At 54.4% G+C, this 24,547-nt stretch overlaps 1 protein-coding gene across 3 annotated transcripts; it reads left to right on the forward strand.

The window, feature by feature from the left end:
• Positions 1 to 991: 991 nt before the first annotated feature.
• Positions 992 to 23,618, forward strand: PIAS3 (protein inhibitor of activated STAT 3). Of its 3 annotated transcripts, none has more exons than XM_075724338.1 (15): positions 992 to 1,015; positions 6,550 to 7,009; positions 11,024 to 11,108; positions 11,860 to 11,910; positions 15,087 to 15,177; positions 16,835 to 16,969; positions 17,141 to 17,246; positions 17,853 to 17,926; positions 18,441 to 18,601; positions 19,080 to 19,230; positions 19,542 to 19,543; positions 19,670 to 19,819; positions 20,159 to 20,292; positions 22,550 to 22,587; positions 23,349 to 23,618. In XM_075724338.1, the coding sequence occupies exons 1-15, from the start codon at positions 992 to 994 to the stop codon at positions 23,616 to 23,618; spliced, it is 1,932 nt and encodes a 643-aa protein (XP_075580453.1). The 3 variants fall into 3 exon arrangements, with proteins under 3 accessions (XP_075580453.1, XP_075580452.1, XP_075580454.1); XM_075724339.1 differs by lacking the exons at positions 992 to 1,015; positions 19,542 to 19,543 and adding exons at positions 2,554 to 2,702; positions 2,876 to 2,930 and having other exon boundaries at positions 19,080 to 19,216; positions 19,648 to 19,819; XM_075724337.1 differs by lacking the exon at positions 19,542 to 19,543 and having other exon boundaries at positions 19,080 to 19,216; positions 19,648 to 19,819.
• Positions 23,619 to 24,547: the final 929 nt, after the last annotated feature.

Consider the following 24,547-nt stretch of genomic DNA (forward strand, 5'->3'; position numbering starts at 1 on the left):
AGCACCAGTCCCATATAGCACCAGCCCCATACGGCCCCAGTCCCATATAGCCCCAGCCCCATATAGCACCAGTCTCAGCCCCATACAGCCCCAGCCCTATACAGCTTCATATAGCACCAGTCCCAACCCCATATAGCCCCAGCCCCATATAGCATCAGTCCCATATAGCCCCGGCCCCATATAGCACCAGTCCCATACAGCCCCATACAGCCCCAGTCCCATACAGCTACATATAGCCCCATACAGCCCCATATAGCCCCGTACAGCCCCATATAGCCCCGTACAGCCCCATATAGCAGCCGTCCCAGCCCCATACACCCCCACACAGCCCCAGTCCCATATAGCCCCATACAGCCCCCACCCCAGCCCCATACAGCCCCAGTCCCATATAGCCCCATAGAGCCCCATAGAGCCCCATACAGCCCCATACAGCCCCCGTCCCAGCCCCAGTCCCATATAGCCCCATACAGCCCCCACCCCAGCCCCATACAGCCCCAGTCCCATATAGCCCCATAGAGCCCCATACAGCCCCATACAGCCCCCGTCCCAGCCCCACACAGCCCCAGTCCCATATAGCCCCATACAGCCCCCACCCCAGCCCCATACAGCCCCAGTCCCATATAGCCCCATAGAGCCCCATAGAGCCCCATACAGCCCCCATCCCAGTCCCATAGAGCCCCATATAACCCCATACAGCCCCCGTCCCAGCCCCACACAGCCCCAGTCCCATATAGCCCCATATAGCCCCATACAGCCCCACACAGCCCCAGTCCCTCGGCGCAGGCCCCGCCCATCCCGTCCGGGGGCGTGGCCACGGGGCAGTGGGCGTGTCCTGGGGCAGTGGGCGTGGCGTTGCGGCTGCGCGGCGGGCGCGGAGTTGCGCGACGCTCCCTGCGCACCCCCCCCCGCCCCCCCCCGTCCCCTGCGCCGTGCGGCCGCGGCGGGGCGCGGAGTTTGCCTCGGTCCCTGCGCGCGGCTGCCATGTCCCAAGATGGCGGAGGCGGCGGAGCTGAAGGTGCGGCAGGGGGGGAGCGGCGCCGGGGGCCGGGGCCGGGCACTGCGGGGCTGTGGGGGGCTGTGGGGGGCTGTGGGGCCGGGGCCAGGCATTGCGGGGCTGTGGGGGGCTGAGGGGGGCTGTGGGGCGGGGTCAGGGCCAGGACCAGGCACTGGGGGGCTGAGGGGGGCTGTGGGGCCGGGGCCAGGGCCAGGGCCAGGACCAGGCAGTGTGGGGCTGAGGGGGGCTGTGGGGCCGGGGCCAGGGCCAGGACCAGGCAGTGTGGGGCTGAGGGGGGCTGTGGGGCCGGGGCCAGGCAGTGTGGGGCTGTGGGGGGCTGTGGGGCTGGGGTCAGGCAGTGGGGGGCTGAGAGGGGCTGTGGGGCCGGGGCCAGGGCCAGGACCAGGCAGTGTGGGGCTGAGGGGGGCTGTGGGGCTGGGGCCAGGCATTGTGGGGCTGAGGGGGGCTGTGGGGCTGGGGCCAGGCATTGTGGGGCTGAGGGGGTCTGTGGGGCCGGGGCCAGGACCAGGACCAGGCAGTGCGGGTCTGAGGGGGGCTGTGGGGCCGGGGCCAGGCTGTGGGGCTGGGGCCAGGCAGTGTGGGGCTGAGGGGGCTGTGGGGATGGAGGACTGCTGGGGGTTATTGAGGGGGGCTGGGGGGGACTGTGGGGCTGGGGCCAGGCAGTGTGGGGCTGAGGGGGTCTGTGGGGACAGGGGATTTGTAGGGGTCATTGAGGGGGTCTGCGGGGCTGAGGGATGTATGGGGACAGGGGATTTGTAGGGGTTATTGAGAGGATGTGGGGGGCTGTGGTGATGGGGCCAGGCAGTGTGGGGCCGGGGCCAGGCAGTGTGGGGCTGTGGGGGTCTGTGGGGACAGAGGACTTGTCGGGGTTATTGAGGGGGTCTGTGGGGCTGAGGGATGTGTGGGGACAGAGCACTTGTAGGGGTTACTGAGAGGACGTGTGGGGCTGAGGGGGTCTGTGGGGATGGAGGACTGGTGGGGGTTATTGAGAGGATGTGTGGGGCTGAGGAGGGCTGAGTGGGTCTGTGGGGATGGGTCCAGGCAGTGTGGGGCTGTGGGGCTGAGAGATGTGTGGGGACAGAGGACTTGTAGGGGTTATTGAGAGGATGTGTGGGGCTGAGGGGGGCTGTGGGGGTCTGTGGGGCTGAGGGGGGTTTGTGGTTGGGGATCAGGCAGCCTGGGGCTGAAGGGACGTGGGAGACTGAGGGGATGCCTGGTGCCAGGGGGACGTGTGGGGCTGGGGGACTCTGCAGCGGGGCCAAGGAGGTGTGTGGGGCTGGGGACATTTGGGAGACAGGTGGGGTGGCTGTGTGGGACAGGAGCAGGGGGCTGTGGGGCAGGAGCGGGGGGTTAGGGCCGTACCGGGGTGCGGCCGGCAGGGAGGGATGGGGCTGCTGGGCTCAGGGGGGCTGAGCCGTGGGGCAGAGCCGTGGGGGGGGGAAGGCACAGGGACCACCGGGGCCGTAGGGAGGGCGCGGGGGTCTGGACCGTCGCCCGCTGAGCGTCGGGCGAAGCTGTCAGCTCCGGCAGTGAGCCCGGCGGGCACGTCCGTGAGAGGAGGGGGCCGAAAGAACGCGATGGGGGGGAGCTTTGGAGGTGCAGAGCCGCGGAGGAGAGAGGTAGAAACGCGGAGGAAGGGAGAGCCGAGAGCCGGAGCTGTTCAGAGCCTCGACGGACGCCGGGGCAGGCGGGGGAGCGGAAGATAACAGCAGGCAGGAGAGGGGCCGATGCGGAGGCAGGTTTGGGGGGCGGGAGGGGAGGAGGGGGCAGAGAGCGTGTAACATGGTAGTGCTGCACCAGCGCTCACAGCTGGATGGGGTTTCATCTCCCTCCACTCTCTTTTTCTCGTTTTTTTAGGAGTCAGAGTGTGTCACCACCTTTGCCCACCAGACTGTGGAATATGAAATTGCCCCTGGTAACTAATTCCAAAGCTGATTTTTTTTTTTTTTTCTTTTTTCCCCCCTCTCTCCTTGTTGGCGGTTTAATATTTTTCCCCCCACACAGGCTGGAATATAGGTCTTAGCCGCCTGCAGCGGCCTAGGAGTCCTGCCCCATTCCCCACGCTGGGAACGCTAAGACATTTGGGAAGTGGCACCTTTTTGGCAGCCGGCCACAGCAAGAACATAAATTCTCCGGAGTAATATTTGTCTGTAATCTTTCCAGCAGCGCCCTGTCCAAATTTTGATAGAGCTTTAATGGCGTGATCTTGCTCCCTCCCCTAAAACTTAAAGCCCGGCTACGACGGGAAGCCCTATCCAGTGGCAAAACGTTCACGATATTAGCGGAGAAATTGGATCCGGTAAATTTGGGTGACTCGGGACCGCGCGGACGTTGAGCTCCGGCAGCCGCCTCCGGCATCCTGCGATTTGGGGACGTAGTTTCGCCCACGGTAAAGCCGAGCGCGACCCCGGGGCGAAGCGTCCGTCACGTTCGCCGCTCCGCTCCCTCTGCGGATGCGTTCCCCGCGGAGGAATCGTGCTTTAAGGCCAGGGGCAGCCCAGGTTTACGTCTCGGGCGTTTGCCCCCCTCCCCGCTGCCCGCCCTTTCGCTGGAGCTTGGCGTTATTTTGAGGCTTCTTCAGTTTATTTTTGACTCTCCGCTGCCTTCCCCTTGTCCCTATCCCCTAACCCCCTTTCTGGTTTCCCCGCCAGCAGTTTGTTTAAGCTTTTTACCATCTGTGTCTCATTGTAAAAGCCAAGACGAGCCAGTTGCAAGCAAAACGATTTCTCCTTATAAAGCCCGTCGTTGGCTTGGGACGCTTTCCTTTCTTTCAAAGACCGAACAGAGGTGACTCCCCTGGCAAGAGAAGAGGTTTGCGGACGTGCTTTGTTCAACAGCGGCACGATGGGGCTCGAGTCTGCTGCGGATCCAGCCGCTGCCCGAGCCTCAGGTGCCCTCTGCGAGCTCTCCATTGCCATCTCTTAATGGCAATAAATAAAAAAAAAAGCATTTTTTCCGCCGCTCCGACACTCTGAGCGGTACTCGGAGCGGCTTCGGGGGTAGATAAGAGTCCACAGCTGCTGCAGCGGTGGTGACACAGCCATCCCATGTCACGAATGCCAGTGGTTTTTGGGTTTTTAGGGTTTTTTTTAACGCTAAATGTGAATCTCGCGCTGGTGAGCCATGCTACACTAATCTCCTGCCGGTTGAAGGACTCTGTCCGGAGAATTTGTGGGAATAATGGATGTGGGAAGAGGTCGGTGCCTTTACGGTGCTTGTCGCGAAAGGGGAGGGAGTCGGTGAGAGGAATATTTGATAAACCTGCAGCCCTAACCTGTCTTCCTGGGAGCTGTTTAAAACAGGCACTGTCAAAGTTGAGAGACCCCAAGTCGAGCTTTTTCCTCTTAAACGACGGTTTCCTACTTCTAACAAATCCTCCTGGCTCAGAAAAGGGAGGGGAAAAAAAAAAATTCTTCTCTCGACCGTATCACCCGGCAAAGGTAATAGGCAAATCCCACGCGACCCGCAGGTTGTTTTTTTTCTACGCAAAACCTTAATCCGACGCCGCGTCTGTTTTGCATCAGGGCCCGCATGGCGCTTTTTGTAACGACAGAGCTGGCTTTGATAGCATTACCAAATACTTCCTTTTTTTTTTTTTAACCTTTTCTTGGTTTTTTTTTTTTTTTTCCCCCGCTGGGAAGCGGAACATCTGTCACGTCGTCCTCCTGAGGTGCTGCGCTTTCGGCGCGCGGGTTAACGCGGTCGCGGCAGAGCGCATTAAACTGCCTGGCAAACCTCTCGGTGCAGCCGCCAGCACCCGCTGGCTAGCTGATCACCGTGGCCCTGCGTTACGGAGGTGCGCCTGCGAATTCGGTGTTTGTCAGGGATTCGAGAAAACTTGGTCTGGAAGATGGAAAGTCGAGACGTTCCCGTCAGCTCTTCTCCAAGGAAAATCAGCCCTGCTGGGTTCGAGAATCAATCCGAACGCAAAACACGCCTCCCGTTAAACTGACAGGGCTTCAGCTTTTATTTCGCGTTTCTTTTATCACAGGGGCTGCAGTTTTTTGGCTTTTGCTTTTTTTTAACTCGCAGAAGCCGACCTTTCCCCTCCACTCCCCGGTGCTCCGCCGCAGCCGGATGAAGCCCCTTGGTGGAACCGAACTCAGGGATTTAAACCCCACGGAGCTGTAACTCGTTTGAGAACAATTCTGCTGCTGTTAAATCGGTTGCGTTTTGGGAGCCTAAAGGGAAAAGTCTTTCTAGATGCAGAGCGGCGGTGAAACCCTGTGTGCCCTTTTTTATTTAACTCCCTTTTTTATTTAACTCTGTGTGCCCATTTTTATTTATCTCTGTGTCCCCTTTTTTATTTAACTCCCTTTTTTATTTAACTCCCTTTTTTATTTAACTCCCTTTTTTATTTAACTCTGCGTGCCCTTTTTATTTAAAAGGGAGAGCGGTGGGAGTCGCTCGATCCCGGGGCTTAACCCTTCTTTACTCGCATGAAAGAAAAGATTGTGCTGTCCTACGTACAATGTACATGCATAAATGTATATATTTATGCTTCCACAGCGCTTTTTGTCATCCCACGGGTATTTCTGTGTAAATTAGGAGTTCAGAAATCGTATTACGAGGTCAGGAGAAGGACGGCTTCGTGAGCGACCGAGACTGAGCTGAGTTTCTAGGTCTGCTACGCGCTTGCTCGGTGCGACTGCGGCGAGGTCTCCGAGACCTTTTTTTATTTTTCCACCTGTGAAATGGGAATAATTCTGTATTTGCTCCTCTTCGGGCATCTTTCAACTCCACTCGGTCAGGCTCCTTGGGCTCGTGGTGAGAAAGAGGAGGTCGCCGTTGGGAAGACTCCCTTTGGCAAGGCAGGCTGATAAGTGATGGCAGGTTGATAAATGATGGCAGGCTGATAAGTGACGGCAGGCTGATAAGTGACGGCAGGCTGATAAATGATGGCAGGCTGATAAATGACGCCAGCCTGGGCGTAGAGGTGGTGCCCGACGCGTCTTTTTCCGTAATTACAGCCTTTCTCATTAATGACCGACGTCTGTTTTCAGACTTGATGTCCGATGTGTCTCCTTAGAGAAACATCGGGCCAAAAGCCGGCATTCCCAAAGTATATTTTTGACTTAAAAGAATAAAAGCAATGGCTGAGAACCTCTGCGGTCGCGCTGGGGCTTGGCCTTTCTACGCCAGCCTGAAGAGGCCTCAAAGTGAGAGCTTTAAACCCAGGGAGGCACCAAACGCTTTAGTTTGAACGCGAGGTTGACCCTCTGAGGAATCGCCAGCGTTTATCCGCGGGGAAGGCGATTTAATCCCCTTTCGGGTGGCCGAAGCTGCTCAGACGTCCATCGAGTCGGGTGCGACCTTTGGCGTTTCCAGATCCGAGCAAAGTAGCTCAAAGTAAACCCAAATCTAAATATTTGCAGTTGCGCCAGGGCCGAGTTATCGGTGACGAGGGGACCTTCCAACTTGACAGTGTCTCTTTTAAGGCCTCCGCCTTCTTCCGTAGCGAACCCGTGGCTTGGTTTTGGATTGCATCCGCTCGCGCAGCGATCCTAACGGTGGTTTGTTTTGTTTTCTTGCAGCATATGGTTATGAGCTTTAGGGTATCCGAATTACAAGTTCTCTTGGGCTTTGCTGGAAGGAACAAAAGTGGAAGGAAGCACGAACTCCTCGCGAAGGCGTTACAGCTGCTGAAATCTGGCTGCAGCCCGGCTGTCCAGATGAAAATTAAAGAACTGTACCGACGGAGGTTCCCGAGAAAGATCTTAACCCCTTCGGACTTGTCAATGCTCCACATCCAGGCGGGGCAGCTGCCCTCGGCCACCGCGCTGACGCCGGGCACGGTGTGTCACCTGCCCTACGAGCACGGCTCCGGCGCCGTGCCGGCGGCCCTGCTGCCGCCGGTGCCCGTGCTGGGACCCAAGCACGAGACGGACGTTCAGCACTTGTCGCCGCCCATCCACCCCGTCCACCCGGATGTCAAGATGAAGAGGCTGCCCTTCTACGACGTTTACGATGAGTTGATAAAACCCACCACGTTAGGTAGGTGCGAAACCCCTCGCTCCTCTCGGGTTTTCGGAGGCTCGTTTTGTTTGCTCGGATAAAGGCGGAGCGGGAGTGGCGCGATTAGGGCAAGGCGTCGGTGTGGGTTCCAAAGGCTGATAGCCAGGTGAAAGCGGGATTTTAGAGACTCGTAGAAGGGTTTGGGTGGGAAGGGACCTTCAAGGGGCATCTGGCCCAGCCCCTGGCACGGGCAGGGACGTCTTAGAATCATAGAATCCTAGGATTGTTTAGGTTGGCAAAGCCCTTTAAGATCATCCAGTCCAACCATTAACCTACACTACCAAGTCTACTCCAAGCCAATCAAGCGTAGACCAGACTGAACCATGGCCCCAAGTGCCACATCTACCCGTTTTTTGAACACACGTTGTGTTCACCCACATCAGCTTGCTCCAAGCCCTGTCCACCCTGACCTTGGATGTTTCATCGAATCACAGAATCGTTGAGGTTGGCAAAGCCCTTTAAGATCATCCAGTCCAACCATTAACCAACACTACCAAGTCCACACTAAACCAATTAAGGGCAGACCAGACTAAACCATGTCCCGAAGCGCCACGATTTCCAGGGATGGGGCACCCAGCACCCTCTGGGCACCCTGTGCCAGGGCATCACCGCCCGCAGCGTGACAAATTTCTCCCCTCTATCCACTGAATCTCCCCTCTTTTAATTTAAAACCATTCCCCCTTGTCCTAACGCTGCTGGCCCTACTAAACCATCTGTCCCCGTCGTTCTGCCGCGCTGTGAAAGGCCGCACTAAGGCCTCCCCGGAGCCTTCTCTGCTCCCCACAACCCCAGCTCTCCCAGCCTGCCCTCGGAGCAGAGCCGCTCCAGCCCGCGGATCGTTCGGAACGATAGCTTCCAACTCGGATGGGCTGCCAGAAATGGAAGCCTTTACTTGCTTGTCAGTCTTGTTCCAAATGTGTTTGCATGAAGAAGGGTATTTCTCTCCCAGCTGACGCCTTCTAAGTGTATATTTTATAATTGTATGTAACTTTTTGGATTATTCACCGTTTTCACCTGATAGAGCCTGGGGTTTTCGTTGCGTTCGGAATTGTGAAGCTTTCTCTGCTCTGTGGTACGTCAGCATTTGGGTCCTAATCCCAAGAGAATAAAAACCTGGTTCGGTTGGCACGGGCTCCCTTTCCGAACAAATTAGCGAACGCCAGGAGAGTTAATTGTGAAAAGCGGTTTGTTGTTTTTGCGAACAATTGGCGTTGATGGCTTCCAGCAAAACAGCTTCTTAAAAACCCTCTGCCGCGTTCGAGTCCCAATTCTGCCTCAATTATTAACAAAAAGGGAGTCCTAAAATCCTCCGATGTATCAAATTAATGATGCGGTTTATGCGTTACGGTCCAGCGAAGAGGTCGGCTCTGCGTTGGTGAGGCGACGTTGAGCAGGAAGCCAACGGGGATCGTAAAATTGAAGAGCAGAAATGGGCTGTGGCAACAGGGCGAAGCCGCCTGTTCCTCGACCTGATGCTCTCCGGCGCCCCGGCGCTTCCCCGTTTGTGAAACGGGCAAAAGAAAATGCTGTTTTTTTGCCCAGTTCCAGAAAAGCTGTGTTTGCCGCAATCCTTCAAACGCTGGTGGGGAGCCGTACGGTACGGAGTCAGCCCGGTAATTGCCGGTGGTTTTGGAAGCGCTGCTGCGCTTGGGGTGATTTGGGCCTGCGAAGAAGGGAGGTTTATTCTGGTTTTTAGAATAAGTTGTGTTTTTTACTTTAGGTTGAGCGCGTCTGGCCTCTTCAGGCTAGATCCACCCAGCTTAGGCCTTTTAAATGGTTTTCGCTTGGATTCAGGGATGTTTCTCTTTCGTATAAACATAGTAATGTTTGCTGAAGCGGAGATGAGTGTGTCTGTCCTCCAACCAAACCCAGGCGCTTTTTTGGGGGGTTTGGTTTCGTTACTGTTTTGCTAAAAATTGCCTTTTCTTAGGTTTGGCTTTGTTCAGCCTCTCAGACAACCTGTGGTTAAGCCTGTTCCCTGAAATGGGATACTCGTCTTGCAAAAGAAATCTTTTTTTTTTTTCTCTGCCCTGATAAAACTCTTCTATTTATGTGTTTGTGCTTGAACTTGAAAGAGTTTTTATGCAATTCCTAGGGGATCGTGGACTTTTTATTTTTGGCTTCTGGTGGTTCGTGTCTTTCTTCTCCCTTTAGCCGTGCAAACGTCCCCTTCCCATTTTTTTATTTTAGTTGCTCGGGGCAATTTGTTAAAAGCATTCAGATATGAAGGTCGTGGTGCCAGAAAAACGCCAGAAATAAGCAATATGTGGGAAGGACAAATGGGAACAGGGACGGAGAGGGTGACGATGGGTGAAGACGGTGACGCGGGGGTTGACGATAAAGCCTCCTGCTCCGGCCGGGCTCCGACTGCCGCAGGCGAGGAAGATCCAGGCTTTGGCTTTCCCGCTCCCCGTGACCCTGGCTCTCGGCGACGTCGGTGTTGCTCTCGGGGTTGGATGAAGGCTGCCCACAGAGCCGTGACGCCGGTTAGAGATCGGTTGCGGGACGCAGGTAGTTATTGAGTATAAATGGAGGCAGCAGCGGACGGAGGAAACCGCGGATATCGGTTAGCGCTGCTTTGATGCCCCGCGGCTTCACCCCGGCTCTGTTCGGAGCAGAATCGGGATCCGATTTTTGCCACCGAGGAGCGAAAGGCTTGGACAGAAAGTCCTAAGATGGTCAAAATTCCTCTGAATTTCTCCGGTCCGGTCTGCCAGCCTGCGGCTGTTGCCGGTCTGGGGAAGATCTGGCAGGTCATCTGCCAGGAAAACTCAGGGCCTCGCATTCCTCGCATTCCTGAGCTGCGGGAGGCTGGAGAAGCAAAACCCCTCGCCCCACGGAGGAATCCGTGCTTGAATCTGCTTTTTGGGGAGGCCAGCGTGAGGGTGTCCCTGTCCCCGGGCAGAGGACAGAGCTGACCTGCGCCGGGGACGGTCACGCCACGACCAGCTCAGCGCAAGCGTTACCGAGCTCCTTTAAATAAATAAAGGATCAAAACGTGAGATTTACGCTAACGCCTGCCGCTGCCATAACGTCCTCGGCTTCGTTTTCTTTGGACCCGGGGATGCTCCGCGTCCCAGAGAGCACCGGCGGGAGCTGCTGCTGCCCAGGGCCTCTCCCGACGGGTGTAAAAACGAGCGCAGGCGAGGCCAAATTGTCTCTTTGCGAATTACGGCGGCGGTGCTCTGCGTTCTGGGATACGATACTCTGCAAATACTCGTAAACCAGCTCACGGTTGTTGTGAGGGAGGCAGGCGCCTGCCCGTTTTACCGAGGGAGAAGCTCGGGTGCAAAAGAAGTAACTTGGTTAAGGTCAGGGTAAGAGAGGGGGAAATCCTCGTTTATTTTTACGTGCATCTGGAACCGCACATTTTCACCGTGCTCGTCGCTAACCCTCGCGTAAAATTCTTGGTTTTCCCATTACGTGGCTTTCTCACGCGTGTTTATTTTTGATCAAGGGCATGGCTGGTTTTCTCTAAATTCACCGTGACTCTGTCCGTGCGCCCGAGGAGAAACTGGCAGCACCTGCTGATTGTTCAGCAACTGTACTTATTCCATACCCACAGCAATTATCATAATTTCTAGGGCAGCGGATGACCTCTGGCATTCCCGTAGCTCCGCGTTTGGTCTCGCTCTTCCCAACCCTCTTGGGCTCTTCGTGGAGGCTGTTGCAGACCCAGGAGAGCGAGCGGGCGGGTTTCCCCAATTTCCTCACCATTTGTTACCCGTGCAAGCCTCCTTCCTTTCCAGCCCTCGGTTTTTCTTGTAAATAAAATGGTGGAAACCGAACGTCTACCTTGAAAAACAGACCTGACGCTTGGTTACGCGGTCGAGGACGCGGAGGGCCCCTGCCTGGAACCGCAGTTAATTTTGGCGATGGATTGCCTTCTGCTTTTAGCGGATGCTGTCCTGCCTTTATCACAAGCCTTGGCGCCTGCAGGCGTGTAAGAATGACCAAACGCTGATTTAATTTGCCTTAAATTCTCTTTTTCAGCCTCAACCAACAGTCAGCGGTTTGAAGAAGCTCACTTCACCTTTGCTCTAACCCCCCAGCAAGTTCAACAGATCCTCACCTCCCGGTAAGCGAAACGGTGTCGCTCTGGATGCCGTCCAGGCGCGCGTGGTTTCCTGGCTCCGGCTGCGTGTTCTTCCCCGGCAGAACGGGGAGCGGAGGCAGGAGAGAAAATGGGCAGAGCCTGGGTGAGCGAGCCTTGGCAGATGAGGAGGTCAGGGACGGTCGGAACAGGAGGAAGAGCTGAATCGTAAAACAATTCACGTTTCTCTGCTCCAGTGCAGTATGTGAGAATAAAACGCTGAGTTGGGTGTAAAAAGGGGGGTTCCTTGAGGTGTCGGCGGTGCCGTGCTGCTTACAGCCATTGAGGACCTCCCTAAAACCCTGCAGAGCGGAATTATTGCGTGGAAGAGAGAAAAGTGTGGTCGTTGGGATAGAAACGTGCAAGTTCATCCCCAGATTCAGGACTGCCCTCCACCTGTGCCGATAAAACACAATCACTTGCGTCGGCAAGTCTGTAGTTGGCATTATGTTCTTAAAACTCAGCAGTAGCCAGAATCTTTGAGGCTGATTTTTCTCCTTTTCCCACCACTCTCTCTTCCCTTTGATGGCCTTTTGCTTTATGTCCTTGTTGGGGGAATTTTGCCTGCCAGTTCGGACAGGCATGGCCCGTTTTTGCAATTCAGCTGCAGTGGTTTTATGCGTAATATAACTCACGTGTATCGGTATCGATATAGCTTCATAAAAATGTATGCTGTTGTAGCTGTAACTGTCTTAAGCGCTGCTGACAGTCTTAAGACCTTCTTTTTCCGTTGCAGAGATATCTTGCCGGGTGCCAAATGTGATTACACGATACAGGTGCAATTAAGGTAAGGTAACGTCGTTTTGATGAACGCGTTAAGTCCCGTTCCGAGCTAGCGTGTCGGTATTCGTGCGTCCTTGATTTCGGTGAATCGCGCTTTTAGCACTTGATTTGATTTGAAATGGCGCGTCAGGTTGCTCAGAGGAAACGGTAAATGTCTGGCGCTGCGTTCTCAACGCCGGTTTCTATATGGGAGCGAGCCTCTGATAAAACCGCGGCGTGCGACACCCAAACCAAGAGGGGCTTTCTCAACTCGGCGAGGCTCGGCAAGTTGTCTCTGGGTGATGCTTTGCTGGCGCAGGCGACGTTTCTCAATTTTAAAGTGTAGTAAAATGTAATATTTTTCAGAGTTTTGCACGCTTATGCGGAACTCGCTGCTTTCTCTTCTCCATTTTAATTATTTGCCTGGTTGCCGATTCCTTGCAAAAGGCGGAATGAGACGCAGAAACTGCGTTACCTGAAAATCTGAACTTTTTTTAATATTCACCCATCTATTACTCGTGAAAATGCAAGACGTGTTGGAGAGTGTGAGTAGAAAAATACTGCAAGTGCTTCACGGATTACCCCTGATTCTTGCAGGGCGGTTATTTAAGTGCCTGCCCGTGCTGTCCTGCAGCACTGAACAGGAGCTGAGGAGGCTCTTGCCCAACATTTGACCCTTGGCAGGGTTAAAAAATGTTAAATTTTACTGTCAGGGGTTTGAACCTGGCAGAGAGACAGGGAATCGCTACCGTACTCCCGGGGGGGGGGGGGGGGGGGGGGGGAAATGATGAGTTTCGGGCTTCAGTTGTGATACCTGGAAGTCTGAAGAAACGTGGTTGTTTGAAATTGAAGACTTCGATTTAATTCAAAAGAGAGCCTGCTGGTTTTCAGGAGGGCGGTCTGTATTAATTATGATTCTGTGACAACGTCTCTCTGATTCAGGGCTTTACAGTCGCAGTTTTCCTGCTGTGTCCATCTGTTCCGCTCTTGGGCGCAGAGCTGGTGGAGCGAAGTATGTGGGCGTCCTGTTCCCCGAAATGCATCAGGAGGTGGATGCTTGGAAATGGCTCTTCTGTAGCGCGGAAAAAAAAACCCCGCGTGTGTTTTTGAAGGGCCGGGTTCGGTCTGCGTGGCTCTTACTGTGTTTCGGACGTTGGAGATGAAACCGAATTTACCAAATAGTCCACCCAGAAACTTCCAGGAGGCTCCTGGGGTGTCCAGAGCGCGTCCCTTCACCTGAAGAAGTGAACCCTTGTTCAGCAAACTCCAGTGCAGGACTTAAAAACGATGGTGGGATCGTTTCTTTTCTCCCGCCGATGCGCTTCAACGTATGCGGTATTCTCATGTTCCCAAGCAAGAAAAAGATTAACTCTCAATTTTATTCTTTGTTTTATTTGGCGAGCAGCGAGAGGTTAAAAAACAGTAAGATGGGATTTATTTTTCGAGAACATTGGTGGTGCGGCTCTGCATCGGCGTGACGTGCCAGGGCTTGATCTCGCAGCTCAGAAAAAGCCGGCCGAGGTCACGGTCTGACTCACGGCTGCGCGGCAGGACCGCGGTTTCGGCGTGGGGAGCCGGCTCTGGCGGAGCACCCTCCTTCGAGAGAAGACGGAGCGCGCGGCCGTCTGATTAAATGGGATTAGGATTTGAACCAGTGCCCGTTCTGGGTTGCTGGTGCCGATGGTTGGACTCGATGAACTTAAAGGTCTTTCCCAACCCGAACGATTCTGCGAGGAGATTTAGGATTAGGATTTGAACCGGAGCCCGTTCTGGGTTGGTGGTGCTGACGGTTGGGACTCAATGAACTTAAAGGTCTTTCCCAACCCAAACGATTCTGCAAGATTTAGGATTAGGATTTGAACCAGCGCCCGTTCTGGGTTGCCAGTGCCAACGGTTGGACTTGATGATCTTAAAGGTCTTTCCCAACCCAAACGATTCTGCAAGGAGAATTAGGATTAGGATTTGAACCAGAGCCTGTTCTGGGTTGCCAGTGCCAACAGTTGGACTTCATGATTTTAAAGGTCTCTTCCAACCCAAATGATTCTGCAAGGAGAATTAGGATTAGGATTTGAACCAGTGCCCGTTCTGGGTTGCTGGTGCCGATGGTTGGACTCGATGAACTTAAAGGTCTCTTCCAACCCAAACGATTCTGCGAGGAGAATTAGGATTAGGATTTGAACCAGAGCCTGTTCTGGGTTGCCGGTGCCGATGGTTGGACTTGATGAACTTAAAGGTCTCTTCCAACCCAAACGATTCTGCGAGGAGAATTAGGATTAGGATTTGAACCAGCGCCCGTGCTGTGTTGCCGGTGCTGATGGTTGGACTCGATGATCTTAAAGCTCTTTCCCAACCCAAACGATTCTGCGAGGAGGGAGGCAACGGTAGGATATCGAGTGGTGGCAGATGAGCTTTGAGAGAGTCCAAGCAGTAACCAGTCTGTCCTACTGCCAGATGCACTTTGGGTCAAATATTACTTTTTAGTTCCTCAGGTGCTTTGGTTGGGTGACTTGGGGTTGATGGTGGGGCTCTGAGCACCCTGGTCTGGTTAAAGCTGTCCCTGCTTGCTGCAGGGGTTGGGCTGGATGGGCTCTAAAGGGCCCTTCCCAAAGCATTCCATGATTCTGTGACTTAAACAGATGTAGCTCCTTTCATCCTGAAGCGCTGCGGAATCCGTGGGTGAAGCTGCACGTGAACGCACCCAAACCTGGATTAAGCCGCCTGATACGCCGCTGCTGGTGTGGGAATTCTCTCGGCGTGGCCGGAGGGAGCTGCAGTCCTCCTTCGTCCTAAACGGCGCCCGGCTTCGCTCTCCCTAACGCTTGAACCCGGAGCTCGGTCTGCGTCATCCTTTGGAATGGTGTTAGGCCGGAGAAATACGCTTTGCCTTTGACGCCGCGACTCTGGATAGCTTAGATTGTCATCTGGGCTGAAGAAAACTAGCCCTGCCCCTGCACGCTTCATGGCGTGCGAGTTAGCCATCGTTTGAAGTCGCTGGCGTTTGTTTTTCTGCCTTCTTTCTCGTATCGCTTGTGCCGCGCGTAGGGTTCGAAACGCGTGCAGGGCTGTTTGTCTGCTGATGTGTTTTCCAGCCGTCGATCTGTTCTGCTTGGAAAATGTTTTTCCCTTTTTAAAGGGAAGTTTGGCCGCCGTTTTTTGCGAGTGTCACCACTCACTTGCCAGTTTCTCCCTCCTGCTTCTTAGGTTTTGCTTGTGTGAAACCAGCTGTCCCCAAGAAGATTACTTCCCTCCTAATTTATTTGTCAAGGTCAATGGAAAACTCTGTCCCCTGCCTGTGAGTAAATCTTATTTCTTCTTAATATGTTGTAGCCTAACGTCTGCCCTTTTACACAGCTGCAGCTCCCAGTGAGTGCAGTGGGAACGTATTTTCCGGAGATTAAAGACCGATTTGAAGAAATGGGGTGGTTAAGAGTGCAAAACTGATTTCATGTTACAGGGCTGTGGATTGGTGATGAAAGCTGCTCTTTGATTCAAGGAGTGTGGTCTTTAAGTAGAAGAATACGCAAAACTTTGGGCCTGATTATTTTTTTTTTAACCAGCAGATTCCCTCTCCTTTTTTGGAACGCCTCTTTTGATGAGAAATTTGATGATAAAGATGCAGAGTACAATCTGAGTTTAATGGAATAACGGTACTGCCTTTATCACGTTGCACGAAGACCTGCTCCAGTCAAAGCTTGGGGACCTTTGTGCTGGGTGATGCATAAAAAAAAAAAAAAAAATATAGTAAGAAGCAGCGCTTGCCCCACTTTGCAGCCCGAAAAGGGATGCGATTCAGTGTCACGCCGAGGAGATGTGTCGGAGGTTTGACAGTCTTAGGGCCAGTTCCCTGCCAGCTGTCCCACGCTGGCTTCGCTCCATTATAGCTGGCACTTTTTGCAGCCGAACCTGCAGAACAGCCTCTAATGCTCTGCCTGAGCCACTCCCTTAATATTTTTTTTAGCCATTTTCATTTTTTTTTTTTTTTTTGCCTCAGATATTCTGTCTGGTTTTGGCCGAGACGATTAGCAACCTGCTTTAAAACAAACAACAAAAAAACCCAGAGGTCGCTTCCGGCCTCCTGGGGCAGAAAGAGGGAAGCGCGTGTGAGGTGTGAGATGGCTAAAGGGGGTGTCCCCCCCCAGCTTCTGCTCTCAGATAAGGTTTTTTGCGCTCGTTCGGATGAGTCATCTGCAGCTGAGAAGCTGTTTGTACGGGCTGCGTGCTGCGCGCGCCGCAGCGGGAACGCTTATTTTTGGTTTACTTCTCCTTAAACTGCTGGGTGGCTGCTGAATCGGCCTCCAGCTGCCCGGTCTGAGAGCGATGAGAAAAATGAGGGTGGTGTAAATCGGAATTACGGAAAAGGCACTCTCGGGCTGAATAATGGGTTTCTAATCAAGTCGGGATGGGGATGCAACGAAGCAAAAACGAGATCTACGTGAGATTTGTCACGGGATGTAATTTTTTTTAGCTTCCCAGCCTCGTTGAACTGGGTTTTTTTACTTCAACGCCATTTGTGCGCAGCACATCCTGGGCTGACAGTTCTGCGTTTGCGGAGAGGTTCAGCTTACGACGGGATTTCACTGTGCTTGTCAGCGTAAGGGTATTAGAGGGAACCTTAATTCTCCCATTTCTTGACATTGGGGAATAATAATGTACGCTTTGCCTTTGACACCGCGACTCTGGATACCTTAGATTGTCATCTGGGCTGAAGAAAACTAGCCCTGCCCCTGCACGCCTCATGGCGTGCACGTTAGCAATAGTTTTAATATAACGTATTATAATAATGATACTTTGAGATTTGTAGATAAAGTCCCATCCAAGCTCTAAGGTGTGACGTGAAACGTCTTGAGGTACAGCGTGCCGCGAAGAGATCGGGTTTGTAGATTCTCGTGTGCGGCCTTACACCTCAGAGGGAATTTATTTGAAGCCAGGTAATCTCTCTTTCTTCGCAGGGTTATCTCCCGCCCACAAAAAACGGCGCAGAGCCGAAACGACCCAGCCGCCCCGTCAATATAACTCCACTGGCACGACTTTCGGCGACCGTCCCGAACACGATTGTAGTGAACTGGTCCTCGGAGTTTGGCAGGGTGAGTGAGGGGAAAATCATTTTCCCCGTTCGCTGCTGTTCCTTCACTACCAGTTGTTCGCAGAACCGAGGTGTATTTTGCAGCAGCGTCGAGCTGTGCAGATCTAGGAGAGCCCTCTCCTTTCTGGTGGGTTTTTCTAGGTCTGGAGCAGTGTCAACTTCTTTTCAACAGAACTACTCTCTGTCGGTGTACCTGGTGAAGCAGCTGACATCGGTAACGCTGCTGCAGAAGCTCAGAGCCAAGGGCATCCGAAACCCAGACCATTCGCGAGCCCTGAGTAAGTACGCCTTGAGTACGCCTTGCCAAGGTGCGACTGCGCTCGATCCCATCCTGCGCCGGGCGCGGGAAGGCAGAGCAGGTCCGAATCAGCAAGCGAGGGCGGCGCGGGTCCGTGCGTGCCTCCCTTCTCGCGAGCCCGTTGATGAGAACTTGATGGGAAGGTAAGGGCTGTAAAGATTATGCATTATTTTTCAGTGGTGCCATTAAACAGAGCTCTTAAATCAAACTGTTCTTCAGATCGCTGCCTGTCTCCGCTGTGATACTTCCAAAACATTTTGTCCTCTGAGAAGCAGCGGGAGCTGCTTACGCCCAAATTGTACACTGTTCCCCTACAACCACCTTTCCCCCGTGCCATCGCTTTACAGGCAGGCTGTAAAATCTTTGAGGGACTGTCTCCGTGCTGTGTACGTGGTCTAGCCAAGGAGACTCTTGCCAGAGCTGTTAACCTAGTAGCAATAACGCCTGCCATCGTAAGCGTTACCTGCCTGTAATTTGGATAATGAGTGTCATGGCGTAAATTATAAACCATGTCTGTACGTATTTATGCATGTCAAAGAAGGAGGATGTTGACAGGAGACCTTTTTTCCCCCTCCTCTTCTTTCAGTCAAAGAAAAACTAACAGCTGATCCTGACAGTGAGATAGCTACGACGAGCTTACGGGTTTCCCTGATGTGTCCAGTAGGTTTCTATATTTTTGTTCCTTTTTTCTCTTGGCCAGGCCTTTGGCGAACAGCTTCCCGCTTTACCTTACCATTGCGTAGGAACGCTTTGGAGTGAGACGAGAGCTAATGCTGCTGCGGCCCTGCTTTTGTTGAAAAGTCAGCTTTGATGAATAAATAAAAGCAGAACCGCTTGCTTTCGTGCATAAAAAAATTGCTGAGATTGTCGGCCTAAACTGCCTAGCCAAAAAAGGACCCGATCCTTGTCTTTCACCTTCGCTCTTAGCGTGTGTTTGAGGTGGAAGTGAGCTTAAAACAAATAAAGAAAAGGCAAAAAATACCCTCAGGAGAGCTCGTTTTCTCTCGCACGTTAATTCTTCGTTGATGTTTAGGTTAACGTCTTGTTAACCGGGCTGGAGTGCCGGGCAGGGGAGAGAAGGGAATAAAGAGGGAATAACGCCGCTGGCTTTTCTTGGCGCCGCGAGAGGTGGTTTGTACAAAACCAACTTCGTTTCTTGCTTCTTGTCCCCTAGCTGGGTAAGATGAGGCTGATTGTGCCCTGCCGAGCCATCACGTGCACCCACCTCCAGTGCTTCGATGCAGCGCTCTATCTTCAAATGAACGAGAAGAAACCCACGTGGACTTGTCCTGTGTGTGACAAGAAAGCCCCGTACGACAACCTGATCATCGACGGGTGAGCTGAGCAGGCTTCTTACGCGGGCTTTAGCCTGGATAATGGTTTTCTTTCAAGGCTTAATCTTCTGATGCTAGCATATATAGACAAGTTACAGCCTCAAAGAACTGAAAATCTGATTTTTTTTTTTGCATTCCCTAAACTGCTTTGATGCCAATCTGGAGAGATTTCTCCCAAAGAACAAGAAGCCTTTGTCAAAATCTTGGCTTCCTTGCTGGCAGTCTCTGCAGAGGCAGCAGTGAGGGAACCTGCTTACCGGGGTTTGAACAGAGCCCTCCTATGTACATTGAACAGCCCGTCATAAAACAAAACTTGCAGGTGATACTGGCACAGATTTTAGAGCAGTAATTCTTCGCGCCCCTTTAACCCATCTCCCGAGCACCGTCTGTCCCGTGTCGTTCCCGCCGTCTGTGTGCGCGTATTGACGCGCGAGTCGTTGTCGCATTTGCTCTCCCCAGCTTGTGCTCTCACCCGGCAGGTTGTTCATGGAAATCCTGAACTCCTGCACGGACTGCGATGAGATACAGTTCATGGAGGACGGCTCCTGGTGCCCCATGAAGCCGAAGAAGGAGAACCAGGAGGTGTGCCAGACGTCTGCATTCAGCGGGATCGAGGGTATGGGAGCTACGGTCACCAGTTCTGGTTTTTTGGACGTCTTATTTTGCCAAAGCAACGTTCACATTTACAATCTTTACATTTACAAAGCAACATCCGGAGCGTTTCAGATCCCATCTGGGAAGCCGGTATTTGGGATCACGCTGAAATACCAGGAGCGTGTCAGGCACTTAGCACGCCACTGTGGAGTAAGTGCTAGAAAAAGCAAGAAAAATGCAGGTTCCTCTTGAAACTGCAGCGTTAATTCCAGCTGGGCTACGGAGACCTGACCGTTAGCGTGGGGATGATGCGTCTGCTCCGGGATGGGGTGTGGATTTGCCACGAGCCGTTCGGAAGTCCCGAGTCTATCACGGGGTTGTAGTGCTTGTAGAGGCAGTGGGGTTTTGCCCGTCTCCGTTTCGCTGAAGCTGATCGCTGGTTTTCCCCTGCAGCCAGCTCCCTTTACACTGTGAGCTCCGAGGGCAAGAACTCTTCGGAAAGCAAAAAAAAAGTGGAGGTTATTGATCTGACTCTGGACAGCTCGTCGGACGAGGAGGAGCCGCCTGCCAAGAAGCAGTGCCCGGTCTCCAGCATGGCTCTTCCCGCAGCGGCCGGGCCCAAGGGGTAAGGCAGCGCAGGAACCCGACCCCCCCGGCTTCGCTGGGCTTTGGCTGCTTTTGCTTCCTGCTCTCCGCTTCCTTCCTTCCCCGAACACCGATGCCGGCGCGGTGACCGGATCCGGGTGTGCCCCGTCCCTGGGAAGCGCTGCTGCTGCTTTCCACGGCTGGTGGGGTGAGGTGCCCGTGGGACCGGGCAGGAGGGTGGGCTGCTTTTTGCTGTAGGTGCAGTAGCATCAGCAGTTTGCGGGTTTTTTATTTTTTTCTGATAAATAACAGAGGAATTTTGCCCTCAGCGTGCCGTTGTGCTTTCGTTAAGGTTCATCGGGTCTGTATTCTGTTTCAGGGTATTAAGTATTGATCACCGGCCATCTTCTGTGCTTCGAAGTCCTCCCATGGCAGCCCTTGGCAGCGACTATCTCTCCAACCTCCCCATTCCCGACTACCATCCTTCCTACCAGGTGCCCTCAGAGCTTCAAGGTAACAACAAAGATCTCTGGCAGCACTTTTCGAACACGCTCAATTGTACCAGTTTACCAGACTTAAGAAGCTGGCTGTAACAGCCGGCGCCCTGGCCTTCCCTTCCACCGAGCTACGGGGGCCTTTGGGTTGCTCGCAGGCGTAGTCTTTCCTAGCCTGGCGGCTACTGCAGCTCAGAGCAAGTATTTTTTTCGAGTTCACTGGCCCAACACAGAAGAGGGAAGAAGGAAACTAGAGTAACCTCCCTCCTGGGGCATGACTCCGGAGAGATTTCTCTAGGGGCTTGCAGGTGAGATCTCGACTGACAGGATAACTTGAAATCCGGTTGTTCGTTACAGATCGCGGGTAGGAGCGCCCCAGCTTTTGGCTGGTGCGTCCCAGTGAGGAAATGAGGCTGTCGCTCCTTTTTGTGGGCTCTTGTCGTTCCTGGCTGGCAGGGTGTGATACACGCTGCGTGTCCTAACGCGGCAGAAGGAAGGAGAGGCTCGTGCCCGTGACTGAGTAGCAAATAATAAATCGTTCGCAGGAACCCACGGGTCTGGGGATCCCGTGTGCTTTATGGGAGCGAGTTATGCCTCGAGTGTCCCCGGCGAGGCGGGCATTTAAAGCCTGGTGTTACAGGCAGGGAGGCTGCTGTCCGGAGAGACGAGGTGAGGGGCTTGCTGGGTAAAAAACTGGTTGGGTGGCCGAGCCCAGAGAGTAGTGGTAAATGGAGTTAAGTGCAGTTGGTGACGGTCACGAGTGGTGTTCCCCAGGGCTCTGTTTTGGGGCCAGCCTTGGTTAATATCTTTATCGATGATCTGGATGAGGGGATTGAGTGCACCCTCAGCAAGTTTGCAGATGACACCAAGCTGAGTGGGAGTGTGGATCTGCTGGAGGGTAGGATGGCCCTGCAGAGGGACCTGGCCAGGCTGGACCCATGGGCCAAGGCCAACTGTGTGAGGTTCAACAAGGCCAAGTGTCGGGTCCTGCACTTGGGTCACAACAACCCCATGCAACGCTGCAGGCTTGGGGAAGAGTGGCTGGAAGCTGCCTGGCCGAAAAGGACCTGGGGGTGTTGGTTGACAGCGGCTGAACATGAGCCAGCAGTGTGCCCAGGTGGCCAAGAAGGCCAACAGCATCCTGGCTTGTGTCAGGAATAGCGTGGCCAGCAGGAGCAGGGCAGGGATCGTCCCCCCGTACTCGGCGCTGGTGAGGCCGCACCTGGAATGCTGTGTCCAGTTTTGGGCCCCTCACTACAGGAAGGACATTGGGGTGCTGGAGCGTGTCCAGAGAAGGGCAGCGGAGCTGGGGCAGGGTCTGGAGCACAGGGCTGGTGGGGAGCGGCTGAGGGAGCTGGGGGTGTTCAGCCTGGAGAAGAGGAGGCTGAGGGGAGACCTGATTGCTCTGCAGCTCCTGGCAGGAGGGGGCAGGGAGGGGGTGTTGGGCTCTGCTCCCAAATAACCAGTGATAGGACGAGAGGAAATGGGCTCAAGCTGCGTCAGGGGAGGTTTAGATTGGATACTGGGAGAAATTTCTTCATGGAAAGAGTGGTCAAGCACTAGACCAGGCTGCCCAGAGAGGTGGTGGAGTCCCCATCCCTGGAGGGGTTCAAAACACGGGCAGAGGTGGCACTGGGGGCCATGGTTCAGTCTGGTCTACCCTTGATTGGTTTAGAGTAGACTTGGCAGTGTAGGTTAATGGTTGGACTGGATGATCTGAAAGGGCTTTTCCAACCTAAACGATTCTAGGATTCTATGATTCTATGAGTCCATCTCTGCTCAGCAGCAGAGACCTGAAGATCCTCGGTCCTGCGCGCAGCTCGTGCGTCCCTCGTGCCCGATTTGACGCGTGCGCGGTTGCCGTCTGATGCGAGTTCGTTCGGTCGAGACCCTTAAGCAGCTTTCGCAGAGCGATTCGAAGCGTCGCGGCGTCACCGGCGCGGTCGGGGCCGCGCTGCCCCGAGCCCTTTGCGGTTCGCTGAGCTTTGCTGGAATTTGATTCGGGTGCCAGGCCCCACGACAGCTCTAGAGAAGTGAAATTGAATTCGCCTGGTGCTCTTCCGTTGCTGAGGCCACGCGACGAGTTGAGGAGGGGTTGTTGGAGCAGGGCTGGTGTTTGTGGTGGAGCTGGAGCTGACAATATCGTGGTATCTGGTACTTGGAAGCAGCCTGAGCCCATCTGCTTCTGTCTCTACGGTAGCATGGTTTGGCTCCCCTTCCTGCCAGAAGTTTATTTACTGTCAAGAGATTTATTCTTCCCGTTTTTATTTTTCTAGGTCTGGATTTGTTTTCCTTCCTTCAAAGTGAAAATCAGGTAAGTTTTTTGGTTTGGTTTTTTTTTTTAGTTTGGTTTTTCTTTTCTCTTTGCCAAAACTGCAAGCCGACAAATACATCCCTCGCCACTCAGCCAACCTTCCTCCTCCTCCTCCATCCTCTTCCTCTGCGAGAACGGTTATAGGACAGCGGTGGGGCTGCCAGCTTTGCGGTTCCGCGGGCGTTGCCGGACGCCGTGGGGAGGTTCTTGGTCTGCCCTGCAGCTGCAGGAATCCTGGGCTCTTGCCCCTCTGCCCAGCACCTCTCTTCTTTCGCAGCATCTGCTTTCTTCAGCCTGCCTCTCCAGGGCAAGTTCAGAATTGCCGGGGGCTCGGCGGTGGAAGCGTTTCGCTTCCCTGAGCCTGAATCCGCGCAGACGTAGGCGAGCGACGGCGGAAAGCGGAGGGATTTGGCGGCGGACGCCGAGAGTGGATTTCTCCCGGCCGCGTGCGGAGGCGGCTCGGCGTAGGGCACGGATCCACGCGCCCCTTGGCTTTTCGGGGTGGTCGCTGTAGGCTCCATCTTCTTTCTCTGTGCTGGGCTTGATTTCTTGCTGCCGCCGCGTGTGTCTCCTCTGCCGTTCCCGCCTCCGGAGCCCGCGGGCGCCGCGGGCTCAGGGGCAGTCTTGGTAAACTGGTACATTTATCTGGGGGGCTCGGGGCGAGCCCTGCGCGACCTGCCCTCCCCGAGGGGCTGCGTGGCACCGGGGCCGGGATTTTGGGGATACCGGGAGCTGATCGGGGCTTTTCCTTTGCTCGGCAGCATTACAGCCCTTCCGTGATCACCTCCCTGGATGAGCAGGATACGCTCGGCCATTTCTTCCAGTACAGAGGCGCGTCCAGCCACTTCATAAACATGAACCCCCTGGCCCCCGTGATGGCAGGATCTCACGGCGCCGGCAGCCCGGCCGGCGGCCGCATCAGCAGCATCGTCTCCGCCAGCGCGTTGCGAGAGAGCCACGGACACAACGGGACGATAAGTAGCGCCGCGGCGCTGCCGGGCTGCAGGCCGGACATCATTTCCTTGGACTAAAGGCCGCGCTGGCTGCTGTCGTTCCCTCTCTCAGGGATGAGAGACGAGGGCGGATTTCCAGGAGCCGCCTTTGGGATCGGCTTTCCCCGTCCGGGGCTGGAAGGACCCGAGCGAGAGCCCTTTGGCTCTGTCCCTCCTCTCTCCCGCCGCGTAGCCGGCGTCCCCGGGCCTTGCGCCGGTGGTTTCCAGCCCGCCTGCGTTTCGGGGGGACGCGTCCCACGGCTGTGCCTGCGCACGCGCTCCTGAGCGCGCCGGGGGTGTGGGCTGGGCGGCGCCTGCTTCCGAGGGTCAACCAAACCCCCACAGCTTTAAAGAAAACCATTTACGTTACGTAGGATTCCGCTACAGATCTCAAAGAGCCGCGGAGGATAATTCCACCCTCTTCGGCGGGAGCAGCGCCCGCTTCCCGAAAGCAGCGTGTCCTGCGCTTCCCACCCCCCAAGCCGCGCGGGGACCCTCACAGGCGAGGCTGGGGCCGCCTCCCGAGCCCCGACTGGAAACGATTCCTCATTTTTTAACGGATGAAGGCGGCGGGGGGAAGAGCGGACACGAGCGGGGCTGCGTTGGAGGAGGATGGGGTGAAGGGAGCGACCCGGGAGGGAGGCAGCGCCGGTGCCTCTTGCCTGTCCCGCTAGCGACAGCGCTGCCTCAGTTGTAATTACGATGTATTTTTAAAAGAAAAATGTAGATTTCTTTTCCTCCTTTTAAATATTTCCAGCGTGGACTTGTACAGAGAACAAATAGATGATCTATATTTTCAGTTGCAGCTTTTGTACAGATAAAACTCCAAAGACTTCCCCTCTTTCTCTTACCTGCGTGAGGACGAAATGAAGGTTGCGCCATCTCCGGGGGATGACGCGTCACCCGTTGCACAAATTATTTATGTATTTAAATGTAGACTTTAGTTCGTAACCTCTACGGCGACATAC

The sequence above is a fragment of the Pelecanus crispus genome, chromosome 22 (genome assembly GCF_030463565.1).
Source record: "Pelecanus crispus isolate bPelCri1 chromosome 22, bPelCri1.pri, whole genome shotgun sequence".
Classification (NCBI taxonomy): Eukaryota; Metazoa; Chordata; class Aves; order Pelecaniformes; family Pelecanidae; genus Pelecanus; species Pelecanus crispus.

Bases quoted from the DNA above. Each gene is read 5' to 3' on its own strand.
- PIAS3 (XM_075724339.1), top strand. From the start codon at position 2,593: ATGGGGGGGAGCTTTGGAGGTGCAGAGCCGCGGAGGAGAGAGGTAGAA. The intron at 17,247-17,852 runs GTAAGTACGCCT...CTCTTCTTTCAG, and splicing joins AGACCATTCGCGAGCCCTGA to TCAAAGAAAAACTAACAGCT. The intron at 20,293-22,549 runs GTAACAACAAAG...TTATTTTTCTAG, and splicing joins GGTGCCCTCAGAGCTTCAAG to GTCTGGATTTGTTTTCCTTC.